At 51.9% G+C, this 27,236-nt stretch overlaps 1 protein-coding gene across 3 annotated transcripts in view; it reads left to right on the top strand.

Moving 5' to 3' along the window:
- Window positions 1-26,028, top strand: part of LAYN (layilin) — a 41,620-nt gene extending 15,592 nt beyond the window's left edge. The window contains exons 4-9 of one of the 3 annotated variants that reach the window (XM_075329131.1): window positions 5,569-5,726; window positions 14,258-14,302; window positions 16,506-16,550; window positions 16,820-16,894; window positions 19,129-19,225; window positions 22,610-26,028. In XM_075329131.1, coding sequence (XP_075185246.1) covers window positions 5,569-5,726; window positions 14,258-14,302; window positions 16,506-16,550; window positions 16,820-16,894; window positions 19,129-19,225; window positions 22,610-22,970 — 781 coding nt within the window. In that variant the 3' untranslated portion in view covers window positions 22,971-26,028. The remainder of the gene's footprint in view (window positions 1-5,568; window positions 5,727-14,257; window positions 14,303-16,505; window positions 16,551-16,819; window positions 16,895-19,128; window positions 19,226-22,609) is intronic. The other 2 variants (XM_075329130.1, XM_075329129.1) reach the window with 2 other exon arrangements.
- The last annotated feature ends 1,208 nt before the right edge of the window (window positions 26,029-27,236 follow it).

Below are 27,236 nucleotides of genomic sequence, written 5' to 3'. Positions count from 1 at the left end.
CCCGCTCATCACTAGTTACCAGTACTGAGCACCTGAGCATGATAGTGCTCGCTCATCACTAGTTACCAGTACTGAGCACCCGAGCATGGTAGTGTCCACTCATCACTAGTTACGAGTACAGAGCACCCGAGCATGGTAGTGCCCGCTCATCACTAGTTACCAGTACTGAGCACCTGAGCATGATAGTGCTCGCTCATCACTAGTTACCAGTACTGAGCACCTGAGCATGGTAGTGCCCACTCATCACTAGTTACGAGTACAGAGCACCCGAGCATGGTAGTGCCCGCTCATCACTAGTTACCAGTACTGAGCACCCGAGCATGGTAGTGCCCGCTCATCACTAGTTACCAGTACAGAGCACCTGAGCATGGTAGTGTCCACTCATCACTAGTTACCAGTACAGAGCACCCGAGCATGGTAGTGCTCGCTCATCACTAGTTACCAGTACTGAGCACCTGATCATGGCAGTGCTCACTCCTCACTAGTTACCAGTACAGAGCACCCGAGCATGGTAGTGCCCGCTCATCACTAGTTACCAGTACAGAGCACCCGAGCATGGTAGTGCCCGCTCATCACTAGTTACCAGTACCGAGCACCCGAGCATGGTAGTGCCCGCTCATCACTAGTTACCAGTACCGAGCACCCGAGCATGGTAGTGCCCGCTCATCACTAGTTACCAGTACCGAGCACCCGAGCATGGTAGTGCCCGCTCATCACTAGTTACCAGTACTGAGCACCCGAGCATGGTAGTGCCCGCTCATCACTAGTTACGAGTACTGAGCACCCGAGCATGGTAGTGCCCGCTCATCACTAGTTACCAGTACTGAGCACCCGAGCATGGTAGTGCCCGCTCATCACTAGTTACCAGTACTGAGCACCCGAGCATGGTAGTGCCCGCTCATCACTAGTTACCAATACTGAGCACCTGAGCATGGTAGTGCCCGCTCATCACTAGTTACGAGTACTGAGCACCCGAGCATGGTAGTGCCCGCTCATCACTAGTTACCAGTACTGAGCACCTGAGCATGGTAGTGCCCGCTCATCACTAGTTACCAGTACTGAGCACCTGAGCATGGTAGTGCTCACTCATCACTAGTTACGAGTACTCAGCACCTGAGCATGGTAGTGCTCACTCATCACCAGTTACCAGTACCGAGCACCCGAGCATGGTAGTGCCCGCTCATCACCAGTTACCAGTACTGAGCACCCGAGCATGGTAGTGCCCGCTCATCACTAGTTACCAGTACTGAGCACCCGAGCATGGTAGTGCCCGCTCATCACTAGTTACCAGTACTGAGCACCCGAGCATGGTAGTGCCCGCTCATCACTAGTTACCAGTACTGAGCACCCGAGCATGGTAGTGCCCGCTCATCACTAGTTACCAGTACTGAGCACCCGAGCATGGTAGTGCCCACTCATCACTAGTTACCAGTACTGAGCCCCCGAGCATGGTAGTGCCCGCTCATCACTAGTTACCAGTACTGAGCACCTGAGCATGGTAGTGCCTGCTCATCACTAGTTACGAGTACTGAGCACCCGAGCATGGTAGTGCCTGCTCATCACTAGTTACCAGTACTGAGCACCCGAGCATGGTAGTGCCCGCTCATCACTAGTTACCAGTACTGAGCACCCGAGCATGGTAGTGCCCGCTCATCACTAGTTACCAGTACTGAGCACCTGAGCATGGTAGTGCCCGCTCATCACTAGTTACCAGTACTGAGCACCCGAGCATGGTAGTGCCCGCTCATCACTAGTTACCAGTACTGAGCACCCGAGCATGGTAGTGCTCGCTCATCACCAGTTACCAGTACAGAGCACCCGAGCATGGTAGTGCCCGCTCATCACTAGTTGCGAGTACAGAGCACCCGAGCATGGTAGTGCCCGCTCATCACTAGTTACCAGTACTGAGCACCCGAGCATGGTAGTGCCCGCTCATCACTAGTTACCAGTACAGAGCACCTGAGCATGGTAGTGTCCACTCATCACTAGTTACGAGTACAGAGCACCTGAGCATGGTAGTGTCCACTCATCACTAGTTACCAGTACTGAGCACCTGAGCATGGTAGTGTCCACTCATCACTAGTTACCAGTACTGAGCACCTGAGCATGGTAGTGTCCACTCATCACTAGTTACGAGTACAGAGCACCCGAGCATGGTAGTGCCCGCTCATCACTAGTTACCAGTACTGAGCACCTGAGCATGATAGTGCTCGCTCATCACTAGTTACCAGTACTGAGCACCCGAGCATGGTAGTGTCCACTCATCACTAGTTACGAGTACAGAGCACCCGAGCATGGTAGTGCCCGCTCATCACTAGTTACCAGTACTGAGCACCTGAGCATGATAGTGCTCGCTCATCACTAGTTACCAGTACTGAGCACCTGAGCATGGTAGTGCCCACTCATCACTAGTTACGAGTACAGAGCACCCGAGCATGGTAGTGCCCGCTCATCACTAGTTACCAGTACTGAGCACCCGAGCATGGTAGTGCCCGCTCATCACTAGTTACCAGTACAGAGCACCTGAGCATGGTAGTGTCCACTCATCACTAGTTACCAGTACAGAGCACCCGAGCATGGTAGTGCTCGCTCATCACTAGTTACCAGTACTGAGCACCTGATCATGGCAGTGCTCACTCCTCACTAGTTACCAGTACAGAGCACCCGAGCATGGTAGTGCCCGCTCATCACTAGTTACCAGTACAGAGCACCCGAGCATGGTAGTGCCCGCTCATCACTAGTTACCAGTACCGAGCACCCGAGCATGGTAGTGCCCGCTCATCACTAGTTACCAGTACCGAGCACCCGAGCATGGTAGTGCCCGCTCATCACTAGTTACCAGTACCGAGCACCCGAGCATGGTAGTGCCCGCTCATCACTAGTTACCAGTACTGAGCACCCGAGCATGGTAGTGCCCGCTCATCACTAGTTACGAGTACTGAGCACCCGAGCATGGTAGTGCCCGCTCATCACTAGTTACCAGTACTGAGCACCTGAGCATGGTAGTGCCCGCTCATCACTAGTTACCAGTACTGAGCACCCGAGCATGGTAGTGCCCGCTCATCACTAGTTACCAGTACTGAGCACCCGAGCATGGTAGTGCTCGCTCATCACCAGTTACCAGTACAGAGCACCCGAGCATGGTAGTGCCCGCTCATCACTAGTTGCGAGTACAGAGCACCCGAGCATGGTAGTGCCCGCTCATCACTAGTTACCAGTACTGAGCACCCGAGCATGGTAGTGCCCGCTCATCACTAGTTACCAGTACAGAGCACCTGAGCATGGTAGTGTCCACTCATCACTAGTTACGAGTACAGAGCACCTGAGCATGGTAGTGTCCACTCATCACTAGTTACCAGTACTGAGCACCTGAGCATGGTAGTGTCCACTCATCACTAGTTACCAGTACTGAGCACCTGAGCATGGTAGTGTCCACTCATCACTAGTTACGAGTACAGAGCACCCGAGCATGGTAGTGCCCGCTCATCACTAGTTACCAGTACTGAGCACCTGAGCATGATAGTGCTCGCTCATCACTAGTTACCAGTACTGAGCACCCGAGCATGGTAGTGTCCACTCATCACTAGTTACGAGTACAGAGCACCCGAGCATGGTAGTGCCCGCTCATCACTAGTTACCAGTACTGAGCACCTGAGCATGATAGTGCTCGCTCATCACTAGTTACCAGTACTGAGCACCTGAGCATGGTAGTGCCCACTCATCACTAGTTACGAGTACAGAGCACCCGAGCATGGTAGTGCCCGCTCATCACTAGTTACCAGTACTGAGCACCCGAGCATGGTAGTGCCCGCTCATCACTAGTTACCAGTACAGAGCACCTGAGCATGGTAGTGTCCACTCATCACTAGTTACCAGTACAGAGCACCCGAGCATGGTAGTGCTCGCTCATCACTAGTTACCAGTACTGAGCACCTGATCATGGCAGTGCTCACTCCTCACTAGTTACCAGTACAGAGCACCCGAGCATGGTAGTGCCCGCTCATCACTAGTTACCAGTACAGAGCACCCGAGCATGGTAGTGCCCGCTCATCACTAGTTACCAGTACCGAGCACCCGAGCATGGTAGTGCCCGCTCATCACTAGTTACCAGTACCGAGCACCCGAGCATGGTAGTGCCCGCTCATCACTAGTTACCAGTACCGAGCACCCGAGCATGGTAGTGCCCGCTCATCACTAGTTACCAGTACTGAGCACCCGAGCATGGTAGTGCCCGCTCATCACTAGTTACGAGTACTGAGCACCCGAGCATGGTAGTGCCCGCTCATCACTAGTTACCAGTACTGAGCACCCGAGCATGGTAGTGCCCGCTCATCACTAGTTACCAGTACTGAGCACCCGAGCATGGTAGTGCCCGCTCATCACTAGTTACCAATACTGAGCACCTGAGCATGGTAGTGCCCGCTCATCACTAGTTACGAGTACTGAGCACCCGAGCATGGTAGTGCCCGCTCATCACTAGTTACCAGTACTGAGCACCTGAGCATGGTAGTGCCCGCTCATCACTAGTTACCAGTACTGAGCACCTGAGCATGGTAGTGCCCGCTCATCACTAGTTACCAGTACTGAGCACCCGAGCATGGTAGTGCTCGCTCATCACTGCTGATAACACAAGGATACTTTTTGAGCTTTTTTGTCTTTTTGTGGTTTCTGAATCTGCTGAGTAACAATCCTAAAATGAAGTCAGCAATTCTAATTCATCGCCTCAGCAGAAGCTCCTGGACTCCATGTTCTGGGACTGGACATTCAACTGTACAGAATAAATATTAATCATAACATTCTGCCATTTCCATATTTCTTTGTGTTCTTGGACGAATATTACAATATTTTATTGCTGTGAACAGTTACGTCTGTGGTGATATCAATATATAATATGTAATTTGGTGATATATCAGCCTCATTCAGGATACTTATACACTGCAATAGTATCATCTTGAGGTGTATTGTATAATGACAAGTCTCCTATGGAGCTGAGCTGCAGCGTTTGTATACAAAGATGTCTGACACGAAGCCCTTCAATAGCCACCCATGTCCAACCTCCTAAATGCCTGGTTCACAATGGTCAGAAGCATTTGAGGGGTTAATTGCAGCAGAGGCACTCCTCCTGTGTCGGCTCCGCTGTCGGGAGCAGCTCCTGAGCCTGCAGTGTCCCACCAGATGCTGGCACTTTCCCAAGTTCACCAAATGCTAGCTTAGTAGGCCGCTCCTTTTCACTGGCCTACTAAACCGTACTACCAAGGCCTTACTGAGAATAATGGTAACTCCTTTATTAATGGAGAGTCCTCTGCATTCAGAGTCTTTGTGGTAGATTCCTTCATATTAGCTTATTTCCAGAGAAATCATGGCCACCGTGTTACTCATAGCATCCAATCACAGTGCAGCTTTCATTTTACCAGAGCTGTTTGAAAAATGAGAGCTGAGCTCTGATTGGTTGCTATGGGCGACAGGTACATAAATGAGGCCTAGTCAATGCACAAGCCCTGCAAGATTTTGACTTTTCTGGTGCCATTATTGCTCTTTGTAAGGATTTTTAACATCTTGTTTTGGCAGGAACTGGTACGCGGACGAGCCCTCGTGCGGCAGCGAGGTGTGTGTGGTCATGTACTACCAGCCATTTGCTTCCCCTGGCGTCGGCGGACAGTACATGTTCCAGTGGAATGATGACCGATGCAACATGAAGAACAATTTCATCTGTAAATATTCGGAAGGTCGGGGCTTTCATCTCTACAACAATTCTTACATTAATGAGTCTCCCACCGTATGGTATGGAAACTACAAGTCCCAGAATTCCCTACAGGCTTTCACTTTTATCTGTGAATTTAAAGGGTAATCCAGCATAACCAAGTCATTGCCTGTCCACTGGAGCCTCCTCCATTACAAGCAGCTTGTGTCACCCAGTCTCTCCTGGTTACACCTGAGTCATGGTGCTGATGGCTGGTGCGACAGGCCGGTACAGTGCTGATGGATGATGCAGCAGTCCGGTCACTGTGCTGATGGATGGTAGGACAGGCCGGTCACTGTGCTGATGGATGGTAGGACAGGCCGGTCACAGTGCTGATGGATGGTAGGACAGGCCGGTCACTGTGCTGATGGATGGTAGGACAGGCGGTCACTGTGCTGATGGATGGTAGGACAGGCCGGTCACTGTGCTGATGGATGGTAGGACAGGCGGTCACAGTGCTGATGGATGATGCAGCAGTCCGGTCACTGTGCTGATGGATGGTAGGACAGGCCGGTCACAGTGCTGATGGATGGTAGGACAGGCCGGTCACAGTGCTGATGGATGGTAGGACAGGCCGGTCACAGTGCTGATGGATGGTAGGACAGGCCGGTCACTGTGCTGATGGATGGTAGGACAGGCCGGTCACAGTGCTGATGGATGGTAGGACAGGCCGGTCACTGTGCTGATGGATGGTAGGACAGGCGGTCACTGTGCTGATGGATGGTGCGACAGGCCGGTCACTGTGCTGATGGATGGTAGGACAGGCCGGTCACAGAGCTGATGGATGGTAGGACAGGCCGGTCACAGTGCTGATGGATGGTAGGACAGGCCGGTCACTGTGCTGATGGATGGTAGGACAGGCCGGTCACTGTGCTGATGGATGGTAGGACAGGCCGGTCACTGTGCTGATGGATGGTAGGACAGGCCGGTCACTGTGCTGATGGATGGTGCAGCAGGCCGGTCATGGTGCTGATGGCTGGTGCGACAGGCCGGTCACAGTACTGATGGATGGTAGGACAGGCCGGTCACAGTGCTGATGGATGGTAGGACAGGACGGTCACGGTGCTGATGGATGGTGTGACAGGCCGGTCATGGTGCTGATGGATGGTGTGACAGGCCGGTCACAGTGTTGATGGATGGTGCAGTAGGCTGGTCATGGTGCTGATGGATGGTGTGACAGGCCGGTCACAGTGCTGATGGATGGTGCAGTAGGCCGGTCACGGTGCTGATGGATGGTGCACCAGATCGGTCACGGTGCTGATGGATGGTGCAGCAGATCGGTCACTGTGCTGATGGGTGGTGCAGCAGATCAGTCACGGTGCTGATGGATGGTGCGCTAGGCCAGTCACGTCACAGTGTTGATGGATGGTGAGACGGGCCGGTCATGGTGCTGATGTATGGTACAGCAGGCTGGTCATGGTGCTGATGGATGGTGCAGCAGGCTGGTCATGGTGCTGATGGATGGTACAGCAGGCTGGTCATGGTGCTTATGATGGTGCAGCAGGCTGGTCATGGTGCTGATGGATGGTAGGACAGGCTGGTCACAGTGCTGATGGATGGTAGGACAGGCCGGTCACAGTGCTGATGGATGGTAGGACAGGCCGGTCACAGTGCTGATGGATGGTAGGACAGGCCGGTCACAGTGCTGATGGATGGTAGGACAGGCCGGTCACAGTGCTGATGGATGGTAGGACAGGTCGGTCACAGTGCTGATGGATGGTAGGACAGGCCGGTCACAGTGCTGATGGATGGTAGGACAGGCCGGTCACAGTGCTGATGGATGGTAGGACAGGCCGATCACAGTGCTGATGGATGGTAGGACAGGCCGGTCACTGTGCTGATGGATGGTGCGGCAGGCCTGTCACTGTGCTGATGGATGGTAGGACAGGCCGGTCACTGTGCTGATGGATGGTAGGACAGGCCGGTCACTGTGCTGATGGATGGTGCGACAGGCCGGTCACAGTGCTGATGGATGGTGCGCTAGGCCAGTCACAGTGTTGATGGATGGTGAAACGGGCCGGTCATGGTGCTGATGTATGGTACAGCAGGCTGGTCATGGTGCTGATGGATGGTACAGCAGGCTGGTCATGGTGCTTATGATGGTGCAGCAGGCTGGTCCTGGTGCTGATGGATGGTACAGCAGGCCGGTCACTGTGCTGATGGATGGTAGGACAGGCCGGTCACTGTGCTGATGGATGGTAGGACAGGCCGGTCACTGTGCTGATGGATGGTAGGACAGGTCGGTCACTGTGCTGATGGATGGTAGGACAGGCCGGTCACTGTGCTGATGGATGGTAGGACAGGCCGGTCACAGTGCTGATGGATGGTAGGACAGGTCGGTCACTGTGCTGATGGATGGTAGGACAGGCCGGTCACTGTGCTGATGGATGGTAGGACAGGCCGGTCACTTTGCTGATGGATGGTAGGACAGGCCGGTCACTGTGCTGATGGATGGTACGACAGGCCGGTCACTGTGCTGAAGGATGCTAGGACAGGCCGGTCACTGTACTGATGGATGGTACATCAAGCCGATCACTGTGCTGATGGATGGTACGATAAGCCAGTCACGGTGCTGATGGATGGTAGGAAAGGCTGGTCACTGTGCTGATGGATCGTGTGACAGGCCTATCACGGTGCTGATGGATGGTATGACAGGATGGTCACAGTGCTGATGGATGGTGCAGCAGGCCGGTCATGGGGTCATGGTGCTGCTGGATGGCGCGGCAGGCTGGTCACAGTGCTGATGGATGGTACTACAGGCTGGTCAAGGTGCTGATGGATGGTGCGACAGGCCGGTCACGGTGCTGATGGATGGTGTGACAGGCCGGTCACGGTGCTGATGGATGGTGTGACAGGCCGGTCATGGTGCTGATGGATGGTGCGGCAGGCCGGTCACGGTGCTGATGGATGGTGTGACAGGCCGGTCACGGTGCTGATGGATGGTGTGACAGGCCGGTCACGGTGCTGATGGATGGTGTGACAGGCCGGTCATGGTGCTGATGGATGGTGTGACAGGCCGGTCACAGTGTTGATGGATGGTGCAGTAGGCTGGTCATGGTGCTGATGGATGATGTGGCAAGGCTGGTCATGGTGCTGATGGATGGTGTGACAGGCCGGTCACAGTGCTGATGGATGGTGCAGTAGGCCGGTCACGGTGCTGATGGATGGTGCACCAGATCGGTCACGGTGCTGATGGATGGTGCAGCAGATCGGTCACTGTGCTGATGGGTGGTGCAGCAGATCAGTCACGGTGCTGATGGATGGTGCGCTAGGCCAGTCACAGTGTTGATGGATGGTGAGACGGGCCGGTCATGGTGCTGATGTATGGTACAGCAGGCTGGTCATGGTGCTGATGGATGGTGCAGCAGGCTGGTCATGGTGCTGATGGATGGTACAGCAGGCTGGTCATGGTGCTTATGATGGTGCAGCAGGCTGGTCATGGTGCTGATGGATGGTACAGCAGGCCGGTCACAGTGCTGATGGATGGTAGGACAGGCCGGTCACAGTGCTGATGGATGGTAGGACAGGCCGGTCACAGTGCTGATGGATGGTAGGACAGGCCGGTCACAGTGCTGATGGATGGTAGGACAGGCCGGTCACAGTGCTGATGGATGGTAGGACAGGCCGGTCACAGTGCTGATGGATGGTAGGACAGGCCGATCACAGTGATGATGGATGGTAGGACAGGCCGGTCACAGTGCTGATGGATGGTAGGACAGGCCGGTCACAGTGCTGATGGATGGTAGGACAGGCCGGTCACAGTGCTGATGGATGGTAGGACAGGCCGATCACAGTGCTGATGGATGGTAGGACAGGCCGGTCACTGTGCTGATGGATGGTAGGACAGGCCGGTCACTGTGCTGATGGATGGTAGGACAGGCCGGTCACAGTGCTGATGGATGGTAGGACAGGTCAGTCACTGTGCTGATGGATGGTAGGACAGGCCGGTCACAGTGCTGATGGATGGTAGGACAGGCCGGTCACAGTGCTGATGGATGGTAGGACAGGCCGGTCACAGTGCTGATGGATGGTAGGACAGGCCGGTCACAGTGCTGATGGATGGTAGGACAGGACGGTCACAGTGCTGATGGATGGTAGGACAGGCCGGTCACAGTGCTGATGGATGGTAGGACAGGCCGGTCACAGTGCTGATGGATGGTAGGACAGGCCGATCACAGTGCTGATGGATGGTAGGACAGGCCGGTCACTGTGCTGATGGATGGTAGGACAGGCCGGTCACAGTGCTGATGGATGGTAGGACAGGTCGGTCACTGTGCTGATGGATGGTAGGACAGGCCGGTCACTGTGCTGATGGATGGTAGGACAGGCCGGTCACTGTGCTGATGGATGGTAGGACAGGCCGGTCACTGTGTTGAAGGATGCTAGGACAGGCCGGTCACTGTACTGATGGATGGTACGACAAGCCGATCACTGTGCTGATGGATGGTACGATAAGCCAGTCACGGTGCTGATGGATGGTAGGAAAGGCTGGTCACTGTGCTGATGGATCGTGTGACAGGCCTATCACGGTGCTGATGGATGGTGCGACAGGATGGTCACAGTGCTGATGGATGGTGCAGCAGGCCGGTCATGGGGTCATGGTGCTGCTGGATGGCGCGGCAGGCTGGTCACAGTGCTGATGGATGGTACTACAGGCTGGTCAAGGTGCTGATGAATGGTGCGACAGGCCGGTCACGGTGCTGATGGATGGTGTGACAGGCCGGTCACGGTGCTGATGGATGGTGTGACAGGCCGGTCACGGTGCTGATGGATGGTGCGGCAGGCCGGTCACGGTGCTGATGGATGGTGTGACAGGCCGGTCACGGTGCTGATGGATGGTGTGACAGGCCGGTCACGGTGCTGATGGATGGTGTGACAGGCCGGTCACAGTGTTGATGGATGGTGCAGTAGGCTGGTCATGGTGCTGATGGATGATGTGACAAGGCTGGTCATGGTGCTGATGGATGGTGTGACAGGCCGGTCACAGTGCTGATGGATGGTGCACCAGATCAGTCACGGTGCTGATGGATGGTGCAGCAGATCGGTCACGGTGCTGATGGGTGGTGCAGCAGATCAGTCACGGTGCTGATGGATGGTGCGCTAGGCCAGTCACAGTGTTGATGGATGGTGAGACGGGCCGGTCATGGTGCTGATGTATGGTACAGCAGGCTGGTCATGGTGCTGATGGATGGTGCAGCAGGCTGGTCATGGTGCTGATGGATGGTGCAGCAGGCTGGTCATGGTGCTGATGGATGGTGCAGCAGGCTGGTCATGGTGCTGATGTATGGTACAGCAGGCTGGTCATGGTGCTGATGGATGGTGTGGCAGGCCGGTCACGGTGCTGATGGATGGTAGGACAGGCCGGTCACAGTGCTGATGGATGGTACGACAAGCCGGTCACTGTGCTGATGGATGGTAGGAAAGGCTGGTCACTGCTGATGGATCGTGTGACAGGCCTATCACGGTGCTGATGGATGGTACGACAGGATGGTCACAGTGCTGATGGATGGTGCAGCAGGCCGGTCATGGGGTCATGGTGCTGCTGGATGGCGCAGCAGGCTGGTCACAGTGCTGATGGATGGTACTACAGGCTGGTCAAGGTGCTGATGGATGGTGCGACAGGCCGGTCACAGTGCTGATGGATGGTGCGACATGCCGGTCACGGTGCTGATGGATGGTGCGACAGGCCGGTCACAGTGCTGATGGATCGTGCGACATGCCGGTCACGGTGCTGATGGATGGTGCGGCAGGCCGGTCACGGTGCTGATGGATGGTGTGACAGGCCGGTCACGGTGCTGATGGATGGTGTGACAGGCCGGTCACGGTGCTGATGGATGGTGTGACAGGCCGGTCATGGTGCTGATGGATGGTGTGACAGGCCGGTCACGGTGCTGATGGATGGTAGGACAGGCCGGTCACAGTGCTGATGGATGGTAGGACAGGCCGGTCACTGTGCTGTTGGATGGTAGGACAGGTCGGTCACTGTGCTGATGGATGGTAGGACAGGCCGGTCACTGTGCTGATGGATGGTAGGACAGGCCGGTCACTGTGCTGATGGATGGTAGGACAGGCCGGTCACTGTGCTGATGGATGGTAGGACAGGCCGGTCACTGTGCTGATGGATGGTAGGACAGGCCGGTCACTGTGCTGATGGATGGTAGGACAGGCCGGTCACTGTGCTGATGGATGGTAGGACAGGCCGGTCACTGTTCTGATGGATGGTAGGACAGGCCGGTCACTGTGCTGATGGATGGTACGACAAGCCGATCACTGTGCTGATGGATGGTACGATAAGCCAGTCACGGTGCTGATGGATGGTAGGAAAGGCTGGTCACTGTGCTGATGGATCGTGTGACAGGCCTATCACGGTGCTGATGGATGGTACGACAGGATGGTCACAGTGCTGATGGATGGTGCAGCAGGCCAGTCATGGGGTCATGGTGCTGCTGGATGGCGCGGCAGGCTGGTCACAGTGCTGATGGATGGTACTACAGGCCGGTCAAGGTGCTGATGGATGGTGCGACAGGCCGGTCACGGTGCTGATGGATGGTGTGACAGGCCGGTCACGGTGCTGATGGATGGTGTGACAGGCCGGTCACGGTGCTGATGGATGGTGCGGCAGGCCGGTCACGGTGCTGATGGATGGTGTGACAGGCCGGTCACGGTGCTGATGGATGGTGTGACAGGCCGGTCACGGTGCTGATGGATGGTGTGACAGGCCGGTCACGGTGCTGATGGATGGTGTGACAGGCCGGTCACAGTGTTGATGGATGGTGCAGTAGGCTGGTCATGGTGCTGATGGATGATGTGACAAGGCTGGTCATGGTGCTGATGGATGGTGTGACAGGCCGGTCACAGTGCTGATGGATGGTGCAGTAGGCCGGTCACGGTGCTGATGGATGGTGCACCAGATCGGTCACGGTGCTGATGGATGGTGCAGCAGATCGGTCACGGTGCTGATGGGTGGTGCAGCAGATCAGTCACGGTGCTGATGGATGGTGCGCTAGGCCAGTCACAGTGTTGATGGATGGTGAGACTGGCCGGTCATGGTGCTGATGTATGGTACAGCAGGCTGGTCATGGTGCTGATGGATGGTGCAGCAGGCTGGTCATGGTGCTTATGATGGTGCAGCAGGCTGGTCATGGTGCTGATGGATGGTACAGCAGGCCGGTCACGGTGCTGATGGATGGTGTGGCAGGCCGATCACGGTGCTGATGGATGGTGTGGCAGGCCGATCACGGTGCTGATGGATGGTGTGGCAGGCCGATCACGGTGCTGATGGATGGTGTGGCAGGCCGATCACGGTGCTGATGGATGGTACAGCAGGCTGGTCACGGTGCTGATGGATGGTGCAGCAGGCTGGTCATGGTGCTGATGGATGGTGCAGCAGGCTGGTCATGGTGCTGATGGATGCTACAGCAGGCTGGTCATGGTGCTTATGATGGTGCAGCAGGCTGGTCATGGTGCTGATGGATGGTACAGCAGGCCGGTCACGGTGCTGATGGATGGTGTGGCAGGCCGATCATGGTGCTGATGGATGGTGTGGCAGGCCGATCACGGTGCTGATGGATGGTGTGGCAGGCCGATCACGGTGCTGATGGATGGTACAGCAGGCTGGTCATGGTGCTGATGGATGGTGTGGCAGGCCGATCACGGTGCTGATGGATGGTGCAGCAGGCTGGTCACGGTGCTGATGGATGGTGTGGCAGGCCGGTCACGGTGCTGATGGAGGGTGTGGCAGGCCGATCACGGTGCTGATGGATGGTACAGCAGGCCGATCATGGTGCTGAAGTATGGTGGGGCAGGCCGGTCATGGTACTGATGGATGGTGTGGCAGATCAGTCACAGTGCTGATGATGGTGCGGCAGGCCGGTCATGGTACTGATGGATGGTGCTGCAGGCCAGACACGGTGCTGATGTATGGTGGGGCAGGCTGGTCACGGTGCTCATCGATGGTGCGGCAGGCCAGACACAGTGCTGATGATGGTGCGGCAGGCCGGTCACGGTGCTGATGTATGGTGTGGCACAATAAACCTCTATATCACAGTGATCGGGGCAAATTCGATTCAGACCAAATTTATTCAAACAGAATGGCATCTGATCTTCGGTTTGAGCGTTTCTGCTGGAAAGAAATTTTGGAGAATTCACTAATTCATTCACCTCTTGTCATAGAAGAGAAAATACATTTTTCACTATGAAAAAGACGACATAAAATAAATAATCTTAAAATGATATTCTCATGTTCTAATGTAATGGCTTAGAAATGCCATCAGTTTATGACCGGTGGGGTGCGACCCCCGGACCCCACACATTCTGCAGCGCTGATCTATCTCTGGGTGCCATTTTTCTGCACAGACCGGAGGTGCCATCAGCGTTAGGTAAGCGGTGTACCCCCCTCATTCTCAGCATCGAGCTTCTCCTGATAGCATGCCATGGGAATAGCCCTTTAAAGTTGCGGCCATTTACACGGACTTCCTATTACATTATATCTAATTTTAACTTTTTTTTTCTTCTTAGAAATGAAGTCAACGCGAGCTCCAACCCGAAATGGGCCGCACACCGGTAAGCAACCAATAATAATACCACGTTATGGAGCGGGAGGCCAGACACGGTACTGTTGGATGGTCCAGCAGGCCGGTCATGGTGATGATGGATGGTGTGGCAGACTGGTCACGGTGATGATAGATAGTGTGGCAGGCCAATCACGGTGATGATGGATAATGCAGCAGACTGGTCACGGTGATGATGGATGGTGTGGTAGACTGGTCAAGGTGTTGATGGATGGTGCGGCAGGCCGGTCACTGTGCTGATGGATGGTGCGGCAGGCCGGTCACGGTGCTGATGGATGGTGCGGCAGGCCAATCACTGTGCTGATGGATGGTACAGCAGGCCGGTTATGGTGCTGATAAATGGTGCGGCAGGCCGGTCACGCTGCTGATAAATGGTGCGGCAGGCCGGTCACGCTGCTGATAAATGGTGCTGCAGGCCGGTCACAGTGCTGATAAATGGTGCGGCAGGCCGGTCACGCTGCTGATAAATGGTGCGGCAGGCCGGTCACGCTGCTGATAAATGGTGCGGCAGGCCGGTCACGGTGCTGATAAATGGTGCGGCAGGCCGGTCACGCTGCTGATAAATGGTGCGGCAGACTGGTCACAGTGATGATGGATAGTGTGACAGGCCAATGACGGTGATGATGGTTGGTGCGGCACACTGGTCACGATGATGATGGATGGTGCGGCACACTGGTCACGGTGCTGATGGATGGTGCAGCAAGCCTGTCACAGTGTTGATGGATGGTGCGGCAGGCCTGTCACCGTGCTGATGGATGGAGTGGCAGGCCTGTCACGGTGCTGATGGATGGAGTGGCAGGCCTGTCACGGTGCTGATGGATAGTGTGGCAGGCCGGTTATGGTGTTGATAGATGGTGTGTCAGGTCGGTTATGGTGTTGATGGATGGTGTGTCAGGTCGGTTATGGTGTTGATAGATGGTGTGTCAGGTCGGTTATGGTGTTGATGGATGGTGTGTCAGGTCGGTTATGGTGTTGATGGATGGTGTGTCAGGTCGGTTATGGTGTTGATGGATGGTGTGGCAGGCCGGTTATGGTGTTGATAGATGGTGTGTCAGGTCGGTTATGGTGTTGATGGATGGTGTGGCAGGCCGGTTATGGTGTTGATAGATGGTGCAGCAGGCCGATCTCGGTGTTGATGGATGGTGCGGCAGGCCGATCTCGGTGTTGATGGATGGTGCGGCAGGCCGATCTCGGTGTTGATGGATGGTGCAGCAGGCCGATCTCGGTGTTGATGGATGGTGCGGCAGGCCGGTTATGGTGTTGATGGATGGTGCAGCAGGCCGATCTCGGTGTTGATGGATGGTGCGGCAGGCCGATCTCGGTGTTGATGGATGGTGCGGCAGGCCGATCTCGGTGTTGATGGATGGTGCAGCAGGCCGATCTCGGTGTTGATGGATGGTGCGGCAGGCCGGTTATGGTGTTGATGGATGGTGCAGCAGGCCGATCTCGGTGTTGATGGATGGTGCGGCAGGCCGATCTCGGTGTTGATGGATGGTGTGGCAGGCAAGTCATGTTGCTGACTTTTTATGCCGCCATAGCTCCCTGGTCCTCCACACAGGTTTTCAGTTAATTTATGTTAAGGGAGGGCCTAGAACAGGAAAGTATAATGTGTTTTTTACTGTAACCTCTTCTGTCCCCTTCGTCTATTTTCCTTTGGGTCTGGAGAGACTGCAGATCACAATAAACCTCTATATCACAGTGATCGGGGCAATTTTGGTTTAGTCTAAACTTATTCATACGTGATGGCATCTGATCGCCGGTTTGGGTGTTTCTGCAGGAAAGAAATTGCGGCATTCACTAATTCATTCACCTGTTGTCATAGAAGAGCAAATAACAATATTTTTCACTATGAAAAAGACGACCCAAAATAAATAATCTTAAAGGTATATTCTCATGTTCTAATGTAATGGCTTACAAATTGCATCAGGGTGTGGTGCGACCCCCGGACCCCCACACATCCTGCAGCTCTGATCTATCTGTTGGGTCCCCTTTTCCTGCACAGCCCGGCGGTGCCATCAGCATTAAATCAGCGGTGTACCCCCCTCATTCTCAGGATTGGGATTCTCCTGATCACATGCCGTCACTTTTAAGATGGGAGTAGCCCTTTAAAGTTGCGGCCATTTACATTACTGACTTCCGTTATTATAGAGCGCCATATAATTATATCTAATTTTAACATTTCTTTTTTAATTCAGAAGTGAAGTCAACGCGTCCCCCGACCCGAAACGGGCCACACACCGGTACGTAACCTCTAATAATATCACATTTAGTGCACGCATTGTCCTGGGTATATGGGAACCTATAGATTACGCACCTAGATATTTGCTCTAGAGCGTTCATTACTCTTCAGAAAGGTTTTGTATAAAGGACGAATAATACACAATGTTATGCCCTGAGCCGGGTCTGATCACACCGCACTGCTCTTACTATATACATACCCGGTGCACATCTCCAAGAAGTGATTGCTCCTAGATTATTATTACATTTTTAATAGTCCATTATTTTTAAGATATAGAAGCAGTCGCCAGCCGGACGCCGGATGTTTCCATAATGAACGTCAATCAGACGGCCAAAGACGCTGAAGGTGAGTAAAGACCACAAAGCTATAATGTAACTAAACTTTTATAACTTTTTAATATGCCCTCCACATGTAAGAGATGGAAAAGTGCAGGGCTATGGAGTCGGTAAGCCAAACCTGCGACTCCACAGCCCTGGAAAAGAGGGACATGTATTTTTGTAGCACCCAGGGGGCGGGGGGAATCAGGCACGGGGGGGTGTCGTACCTGAGTTACTCATCACCGGACTGGTGTGATGATCTGGGATGTCAAGGTGGTCTTCCCGTCTTCGGTGCCTCAAGGTGTACATCAATAAGGATCGAAGATCATGCGGGTAGTAGTAGGATGAATGCCGTGACACCACCTGTGGTACGCGGCCAGGGATTTAGCCGCCGCTGCTGTCGCTGTCCTCCGAGGCGGATGGTAGTAGCAGCCAGAGATAGTATCGCTCCTTACAGGTGGAGCGGGCCCCGGGGAGGATAATGAGGGGAGTAGTGATGGCGTTGGAGCACCGAGGCGCACGGCGGCGATGCCGATAATCAAGAATCAGAGTCAGTGGCTGCGGTTCCAGGTGTCTTTACTCACTCTTTGTGCCGCTCGACTGGATAGTACTTGTCCCCCGCTGTGATGGGCTCCGTCGAACCCAAATCCCTTCAGAGGTCAGTCCAGTGTGGTGCTTGGTGAGTCCCTTCCTGCTAGCACCTTGTGTGTTGGATGCCCGTGGCTTAAAGCTACTTGGGGACCCCAGTTCGTCTCGAGCAGTACTCTTATCCCTATTTGCAGGTACCACGGCTCTACACTGGGGCCTGGTGCTGTCCAATGCCCTGGATCCTATCTGGCACTTTGCTTTCGGGCTCTTTGTGGCCAGGGAAGCTTGAAACCTCCCTGTCCTGGCAGATTCGGGAAAACCAACTTGGAGAATGATCTTCCCTAGGGTCCTGCACCCTGAGTGTGGCGCCGGTTTCGAGGGAGCATTTAAGCTCACACCTCAGCAACCACAAGAACAACTCCTGTGTCCCACCGGAGCACCGGTAAAACACGTCCGCTCCTTTCCTCTCCTGCTGGAAAACCCTCTAACTGTTGTGTTGGCTCCTGACTCCCCCTAGTGGCTGCCCCTCCCCCAGATCCCTGTCACTAGTGGGTGGTGCCCACTATTTTTGAAGACTACCTTTAGACCCTACACTAGCCCTGTACCCATTGGGGAGGGCAACCTGGTAGTGTAGTTGAGTGTGTAAGTGGGGAAACCGGTACCAACCTCCTACGGATCCGGGTGCAGCATTACACCTTAAATCAGGTGCAATACTCTGTAGCGACTGAAGCCTCAGGGGCACCACATATTGCATCCTTTTTTTTTTTAATGCTAAGCCACCCCCTAACCTTATCCAGTCCTTTTTTTTTTTTTTTTTTGTGTGCCTTGTAAAGCCATATAGTGTTCTCAAAAAGTATGATGCCTCTTTTATGCCCCACTATACTCTGTTATGTCCTCACGGTGCCCCCCACACAAAATGATACTGCCATCACCTGACGTCTTCAAACCTACTGTGCCCAGATTCAGACAACTCAGACTTTCAGCTACCTGTCATCACATCTGATATTGGGACAAGCTGCCTACTTCCCTGGACAGCAGGACAGCTTCCTACATCCAGAAACGTCCTTCATAATTCAGGATGGTTGGGAAGTATGAAGCCCTCAAAAGCCCTGTAGATCAGTGGGGCTACGGGGCCCTAAGACCCCACCAGTCGGTCATACCATAGGGCAGAAGCGTTGGTCTCCTGTCAGCTCGCTCATAGCAATGTACAGGCTTATAGACAGTCACAGTACACCAATGTGCATGTGCTCACGAAGGAGCTGAGCCCTTCTGCCTGGTGGTTTGAGCAACTGGAACAGGTCTTAGGATCTGGACCCTCACTGATCTCCAGGGTATTTAAAGGTCTCAAGCTATAAAGGTTAAGTTACAATCTAGAGCATTATTGGAGGACCATCTAAAGTGTATTGGGGGTTTCTTATTTTTCCTTCATTGATAAATGTTAAGGGGTGAATGGTTGGACATGTTAAAACGTGACATGCCCGATCCTCTGCTCTCTCTGGATATAAGCTGCTGGCAGAGGACAGGAGCCGATTGTGTATGTGTATGGGGTCGGGAAAAAGAGAGGTCTACATATCCTAGGTGGGGTGTAGAGTTATAACAATGGAGCCTGGGGTTGAGCTCGGTGCCGGTGCGGAGTTTGGGGTGCACTAACAATAACCTGTCTTATTATTTCAGACTCCAGTGTGCATTTCATCCTGATCGCAACCATCCCGGTGGTGACGCTGCTGATGATATTCCTCGGAGTAGTGTGCTGCTGCATCATCGAGAGAAGGTGACGCTCATTTTTACATTTTTGTTCATGTGATTGAGTGTGTAAACAGCAGCAAAGGGGATGAGATGTTACAAAACGCGGCGATGTTCACAGATTGAACATTTACTGCAGACTTTCCTTTTCAGATTTCCTCATGGAAAATCCACAGCATTAAGCTGTGTGCCCACTGGAGAAAATACCTGCGGATTTATCAGCGGAAAATCCGTGGATTTTCCATATAAATCTGCAGGTTTATGCAAGTACAGACACTCCCCATGTTATCCTATGGGACATGGAGAGTGTCTGTGTCAATGCTGCAGATATGTGCGGCTGCGGAACATGCTGCGGATATGTGCGGCTGCAGAATATGCTGCGGAAATGTACGGCTGCGGAATATGCTGCGGATGTCCCGCAGCCGCACGTAACTGCATGTCAATTATTCCTGCGGAAATATCTGCGGATGTCCCGTCTCTCCACTATGGAGATAGAGGCAGGACTTCCGCAGGTAAGTCGCACGAATGTCCGCAGGTTTACCGCAGATATTTCGCTGGAATACCACAGCTATGGATAGCTGCAGATTCCGGGGAGCTGCTGCGGGAAACCTGCGGACGTACCTGCGGATATATCCGCAGGTACAAAGTCCCGTGGGCACATAGCCTTAAGGGGGTGTTACACGCAGCGATATCGCTAGCGAGCGTAACCGCCCCCGACGGTTGTGCGTCACGGGCAAATCGCTGGACGTGGCGTACAAGATCGCTAGGCCCCATCACACGGACTTACCTGGCTAGCGATGTCGCTGTGGCCGGCAATCCGCCTCCTTTCTAAGGGGCCGGTTTGTGCGGTGTCACAGCGGCGTCACTAAGCGGCTGCCCAATAGAAGCGGAGGGGCGTAGATGAGCGGCCGTAACATCCCGCCCACCTCCTTCCTTCCTCATTGCCGGCGGCTGCAGATAAGCTGTAGTTCGTCATTCCCGCAGTGTTACACGTAGCGATGTGTGCTGCCTCGGGAACGACGAACAACCTGCGACCTCCTCAATCAACAATATTTTGAAAGTGAACGACGTGTCAACGATGGACGATTTGGTGCGTATTTTCCATCGTTAACAGTCGCTCATTGCTGTCACATGCAACAACGTCGCTAACGATGCCGGATGTGCGTCACGGAATCCGTGACCCCGGCGATATATCGTTAGATACGTCACTGCGTGTGACGGGGCCTTTAGGCTCATTCATGCATCTCATATTTTTCCTATGAGTGCTATCCGTAGTAAAACTTGTGCCTGTGATAGTCTATTGAGCCCCTTATACGTCTGAATTTTCGCTCAGGCTGCGGAAATTGCAGAGACATGTCCGATTTTGATCCGAGAGTCGGCCATACAAGTCTAGAGTCCATGAAAACCTCGATGACAATCATGGACTGTCAGAAAGAAGAAGGTGGAGAAATGTTATTTACTTTCTCCATGTATGAGAAAACCTGCTGACAGCCAGGCCACACTGATCAAACGCTGATAAAAAAAAAGCATCCGTTCTTCTCGCACGTGGAAAAAAACAGACGTGTAAATGAGGCCTCGCACAGAACCAGCTCAATGTCTGCAAACCTCACGTAGACATTAGCAAAGATTTCTGCGCGGAAATCACAAACTTTTGTGCACTTTTTTTGCGCTAGGGTAAAATCTGTGTCAAATCCAAAAAACAATCTGCACATTAAGGCTATGTGCACACAGTGCGTTATGTGATGCAGTTTTTGAGAAATCTGCATGCGTATCCTGTGCACATGTTGCTTTTTTTTCCCTTGCAGATTTGGTGCTGAATATAATCTGCAGCATGTCAATTGTTGGGGCGTAATTTTCCTGTGTGTTTTAGCCCTTGCAGCCATTGACTTCATTTAAAAAACACATGTGGGTTTTGGTGCGTCTTGTGCCAGAAGGTGCAGATTTTGATGCACCAAATCTGCAGCGTATGCACATAGGCTTAAAGCGTGAATTCTTACCCTGCAGATTTTGTAGCAGATATTTCTGCAACGGAAAATCTGTTTCAGTTCAATAGAATTTGGATCTTTCAGTTGATCGGGAAGAACATTCTGCAACGAAATCTGCTTTTTAACAGACCTTTAACCATGGGGGTGTTAAGGTGTATTGTATGCGGATACAATGCTTCGAGTGCGTGTTACTGCAGTGGTGATTCTGCAGCATTTGCAAAATGCAACTGTCATGACTGTAGCTTGGCTCTGACGGGGTTAAGTCTGGTGGGAGGGGTGTGTGGTGCCTCTGTGCCGGACTCACAACACTTTATTATGGTGTGTATTCCTCCGGAACGCTGCTAGTAATAGTTTCTACTCTGCAGTGTGCGCACTGGTTCTTGTGAGTTAGCTCTCATCCGTCCCGCTACCCAGCTTACCTCTCCCTGTCCTCCGTTTCCCTTGTACTGTTTGTCCACCCTGTCTCCCAGACCCCGGTCCCATTCTATGTCTTGGTCCCCTCCCCCTCCTTTGTACTTTCTTGCTCTCCTGGCCTCTGACCTCGGTAACGTTGCTGACCACGGTTCGGCTTCCCCTTTTTGGCTTCTGAAGTGACCTCTTGGCTCCTGACCCTCGTGCTTCCAACTGTTTACAGCTTGCTCTCTCCCCCGTGTATTGACGTGACATCCCGGTTTAGACTAAGGGGTACTTTGCACGCTGCGACATCACTAGCCGATGCTAGCGATGCCGAGCGCGATAGTCCCTGCCCCCGTCGCACATGCGATATCTTGTGATCGCTGCCGTAGCGAACATTATCGCTACGGCAGCTTCACACGCACTTACCTGCCCTGCGACGTCGCTCTGGCCGGTGACCCGCCTCCTTCCTAAGGGGGCGGGTCGTGCGGCGTCACAGCGACGTCACACGGCAGGCGGCCAATAGAAGCGGAGGGGCGGAGATGAGCGGGACGTAAACATCGTGCCCACCTCTTCCTTCCGCATTGGCGGTGGAGGCAGGTAAGAAGATGTTCCTCGCTCCTGCGGCTTCATACACAGCGATGTGTGCTGCCGCAGGAAAGAGGAACAACATCGTATCACCTATCGGTGCGATATTATGAAAATGACCGACGCTACACAGATCACCAATTTACGACCCTTTTGCAATCGTTTATCGGCGCTTCTAGGCTTTACACATTGCGACGTCGTTACCAGCGCCGGATGTGCGTCACTTTCGATTTGACCCCGACGATATCGCAGTAGCGATGTCGCAACGTGCAAAGTACCCCTTAGGCTTGCTGACTTCCCTTTCACTGGTGCGTGCGCCCCCTTGTGGGGTTTAGTCTAGCTGCTCTTTGGAGTTCAATATCTCCATTCTGCTTCTGCGCCCCCTGGTGGAAGCCTGACAGCAACTTATTTTAGCATTAATTACCAATTATTTTATTTTCTTCAAGGAAACAACACAGAAGTGAAGTGTCGGTGAAGGAGCCGAGCTTCTGGTTATCACCGAACCGGCGGAACAGCCCAAACCTGGAAATCTACAACGTCATTAAGAAGCAGACAGACGCCGACTTAGCCGGCACCAGACCAGATATCCAGAACACGTCCTTCCGAGGTCCCTCCGGAGAAGCGTCCCCCCCTGACAACCTCTCGGGCGATTATGACAATATCGGGGGACATCACTCGGAGAGCGGGTTCGTCACTCTCGCCAGCACTGAAAGCGGATTTGTCACCAATGAACTCTACGAGCTCAGCAATGACCGATACGGCAGAAGCACCGAGTCCGGCTGGGTAGAGAACGAAATCTACGGCTAGTGAATAAAAATATAATCACCGGACTGAGGAAAGCATATTTGTAAGGAAGGTTTCCACGTAAATAAAGATTAAGAAGATTACCTGCAGTGGAATAAGTACATCGTACAAGGGACTCTCATGGCCAAACCCTTAAAATATTAATAATACTATGATTTTAGGTTTTTTTCTCACTTTATTCTGAATTTCTATGCAATTACTCATCTCACCACTAGATGGCAGCAACGACAAGAGGAAAAAAACAATTTATGCTTTATTTTCTTGCAAGTTGTCATTTTCATTCTTTTTTTTTTTTTTTTTTTTTTTTTGCACGTTTTCTCCTCGGTGAACGGATCCAAACTACCTCAAATGAAATTCCCAGACATGGCAAAATTGCGCAAACCCCGGCATATTTTAGGGTTTTTTTTGGTTTTTTTTCTGGTTAATATAGCAACTTGGTAACGCAATAGTATGTAACCTTCTGTATGATGGAAATATAAATATGCATTTTTCGATCTGCAGATGAGACTGATCATAATGATTTCTCTATGCCTGGTTATCGGTTATCATATATGTCTATAGCTGCATACTGTTATTGCACCCATGGGTAGAACGTTACCATTTATTGATTTTGGAACAAGCCCCTCATTTTGGTGCCAGGTTTTACAATCCAGGTTCATTGGACCTAGTATATAATTCCCCATCCAAGACCTTCACGTGCGTGATGACCTGATTTAAGATTGCAGCTCCTCAGGGGTGTGGCTCCTGCACTCATTCCCGCCCTCGAGTAGAAATAGGGGTGGGGCCTATCCATACAGATTTTATTTCCTTAACCAACTTTTCATTTTTAATTGATTTGTGCCCCTTTGCAATGTGGTTTCAGCTGCTGTCAAGAGTAACAGACAACCCTGTGGTGTCCGGCTGCAGAAGGTCGCTGCACAAACCATTCCTTGATATTCCATTTCTTCTTCTGTGGTGTGAATGGAGTTCTATGTATTTTGTTAGGGTTAACTCTTTCTCTTTTAGGACCCTGCGGATATCTTTACCTTTCAGCTGCGAATCCTTATCCACTCCTTGTGTCTTTATATATCTGCATTACCCCTTTGGTCTGTGCCTGTGATATTGTTTTCTATACGGTTCAGATTGTAAGCAATTGACTTGAAATCTCCTGGAAACACGTTGTTTGTTGCTGGAGATAAGTTGTTTGCTTTCCACTGATTGTTTTCCATGTGTGTTCTTTAGGACTTAATGGAGTTGACTAGTGCTCATCCTGTCCGATTTATTATCTAGGGCCCAGATCAGGGTTGGCCAGGTTCTAGGTATCCTGCTCGGTGCATAGGTGCAGAACCTATCTGGGGACATGAGGGCAGCCAAGGGCCAGTGGAAGGTTTAGTCAGGGCTCACCATCTCCCCCTTCCCTAGGCACAAGGTACCCCAGTGTTCAATCGTTATTTCCCTATACCTAGCTGCATCTATGTACAAGGAAAGTCTTGGTGCATGGCGCGTCCTACGTCATCCACACTCGCCGGCATTGAGGTCCTGTGCAGGTGCACTACAGTCATGGCCAAAAGTTTTGAGAATGCTACAAATATTAATTTTTACAAAGTCTACTGCTTCAGTTTTTCTAATGGCAATTTGCATATACTCCAGAATGTCATAAAGAGTGATCAGCTTAACAGCAATTACTTGCAAAGTCAATATTGGTAAGAAAATGAACTTTAACCCCCAAAACACATTTCAACATCATTGCATTCCTGCCTTAAAAGGAGCAGCTAACATTGTTTTAGTGATTGTTCCAGTAACACAGGTGTGGGTGTTGATGAGGACAGGGCTGGCGATCAGTCAGTCATGATTAAGTAAGAATGACACCACTGGACACTTTAAAAGGAAGCTGGTTCTTGGTATCATTGTTTCTCTTCAGTTAACCATGGTTATCTCTAAAGACACACGTGCAGCCATCATTGCTCTGCACAAAAATGGCCTAACAGGGAAGAGTATCGCAGCTACAAAGATTGCAGCTCTGTCAACAATCTATCGCATCATCAAGAACTTCAAGGAGAGAGCTTCCATTGTTGCCAAAAAGGCTCCAGGGCGCCCAAGAAGGACCAGCAAACGCCAGGACCATATCTTAAAACTGTTTCAGCTGCGGGATGGGACTACCAGTAGCGCCGAGCTAGCTCAGCAATGGTAGCAGGCTGGTGTGAGTGCTTCTGCACGCACTGTGAGGCGGAGACTCTTTGAGCAAGGCCTGGTTTCAAGGAGGGCAGCAAAGAAGCCACTTCTCTCCAGAAAAAACATCAGGGACCGACTGATATTCTGCAAAAGGTACAGGGAGTGGACTGCTGAGGACCGGGGGAAAGTCATTTTCTCAGATGAATCCCCTTTTCGATTGTTTGGGACATCTGGAAAACAGCTTATTAGGAGAAGAAGAGGTGAGCGCTACCACCAGTCTTGTCTCATGCCAACTGCTAAACATCCGGAAACCATTCATGTGTGGGGTTGCTTCTCAGCCAAGGGAATCGCACCACTCACAGTCTTGCCTAAAAACACAGCCATGAATAAAGAATGGCACCAGAATGTCCTCCAAGAGCAACTTCTCCCAACTGTCCAAGAGCAGTTTGGCGCCCAACAATGCCTTTTCCAGCATGATGGAGCACCTTGCCATAAAGCAAAGGTGATCACTAAATGGCTCATGGAACAAAACATAGAGATTTTGGGTCCATGGCCTGGAAACTCCCCAGATCTTAATCCCATTGAGAACTTGTGGGCAATCATCAAGAGACGGGTGGGCAAACAAAAAACAACAAATTCTGGCAAAATGCAAGCATTGCTTCTGCAAGAATGGACAGCTATCAGTCAGGATTTGCTCCAGAAGTTTATTGAGAGCTGCCAAAGAGAATTGCAGAGGTCCTGAAGAAGAAGGGGCAACACTGCAAATACTGACTTGCTGCATTAACTCATTCTAACTGTCAATAGAAGCTTCTGGTCTCATAATATGATTGCAATTATATTTCTGTATGTGATGTAAACATCAGACAAACACAATTAAACACCAGAGGGAACAGATCATGTGAAAATAGCATTTTGGTGTCATTCTCAAAACTTGTGGCCATGACTGTACAATACTGTGATCTGGCCTGTATATATTTTTATCTCATGTTCTAGAAGTAAAAAGAGTTTGTTATCCCATGTAATCTGCTCTGTGGACTTTCTTCTGCAACTGGAAAGCTAGAAGGTGTGCTGTGCAACCTGACGCATCCTATGTCATACACACTCGCCGATCCCGCACAGGCGCACTATAATAATTTGCTCTGGCCTGCTCAGGGCAGACCAAAGTGCTCCTATGCAGGACCTCAATGCTGGCTAGTGTGGATAACATAGGACGCGTCATGCACCCAGGCTTCAGATGAAGGAGGACAAAGATGGCCGAAAGAGGAGGCGCCGGTACTGAAGAACGGAGACACCCATCCGTCCAGTCTGCACCGCCCCTTAGGTGTGTATTATAAAGTGATTTTTACGTTCTACATAGCGGCCTGGGCTCTTATATACATCATGTTAGAATGCTGTATATAAGAGCCCACTGGTGGTGGCCGCTGCTTATAGTCACCAAATCTGGTGACAGGTTCCCTTTAAATTAGTGCCTTAATGGAGAAGTAAGGTTCCCTTTTAAAAAAAACAAAAAAAACAACAAAAACCTTGCACAGTAAAAGTTCCCTCTCTCAGATCAGTAATATCCTCCTCTACTTCTTACAATCCTGCGTCTGATTGTAAGACTGAAAGCTGCAGCAGGAGCCTCTCCCCCTTCCACAGTTCAGCCTGAGTAAAAACTAAAATAAGGTGAAAATCCATCTCCATTAACTAAGCTCCTCTTCTAAGTTCCCTCAAGCCAAAAATGGAATCTCTGTGAAGGAAATGAACACTTGCGTTTTCTGCAGGATTTCTACGAGATCGATGGATAATGTTGTAAGACTACCAGCTGCAGCAGAAACCTCCCAAAACTGGTCAGTGAAAATGCAGATTTTGCAGATTGCTGATAAACTTTTATTATGATAAATATTGATTATGACTGGTTTAAAACTAGTGTAATGCAGATTCTCGTGCAGTTGCTGTTCTCTTGGTGCTTATCTTCTGCTTGTGTGATGTCCTGTACATTGAACACTTGGTAATTTCATCAGTACATTACATATCACACATCTCGTACCTGCACTTCCAGCTATCACCTTCCTTTCCTGTCTTTGGAAAGATCATGTTTCACATACTGGGCAGCAAATAATGCAGAGACGGTAGGTA

This window comes from Anomaloglossus baeobatrachus, chromosome 11, assembly GCF_048569485.1.
Source record: "Anomaloglossus baeobatrachus isolate aAnoBae1 chromosome 11, aAnoBae1.hap1, whole genome shotgun sequence".
Lineage (NCBI taxonomy): Eukaryota > Metazoa > Chordata > Amphibia > Anura > Aromobatidae > Anomaloglossus > Anomaloglossus baeobatrachus.
This window is presented reverse-complemented; position numbering and strand designations above follow the sequence as displayed.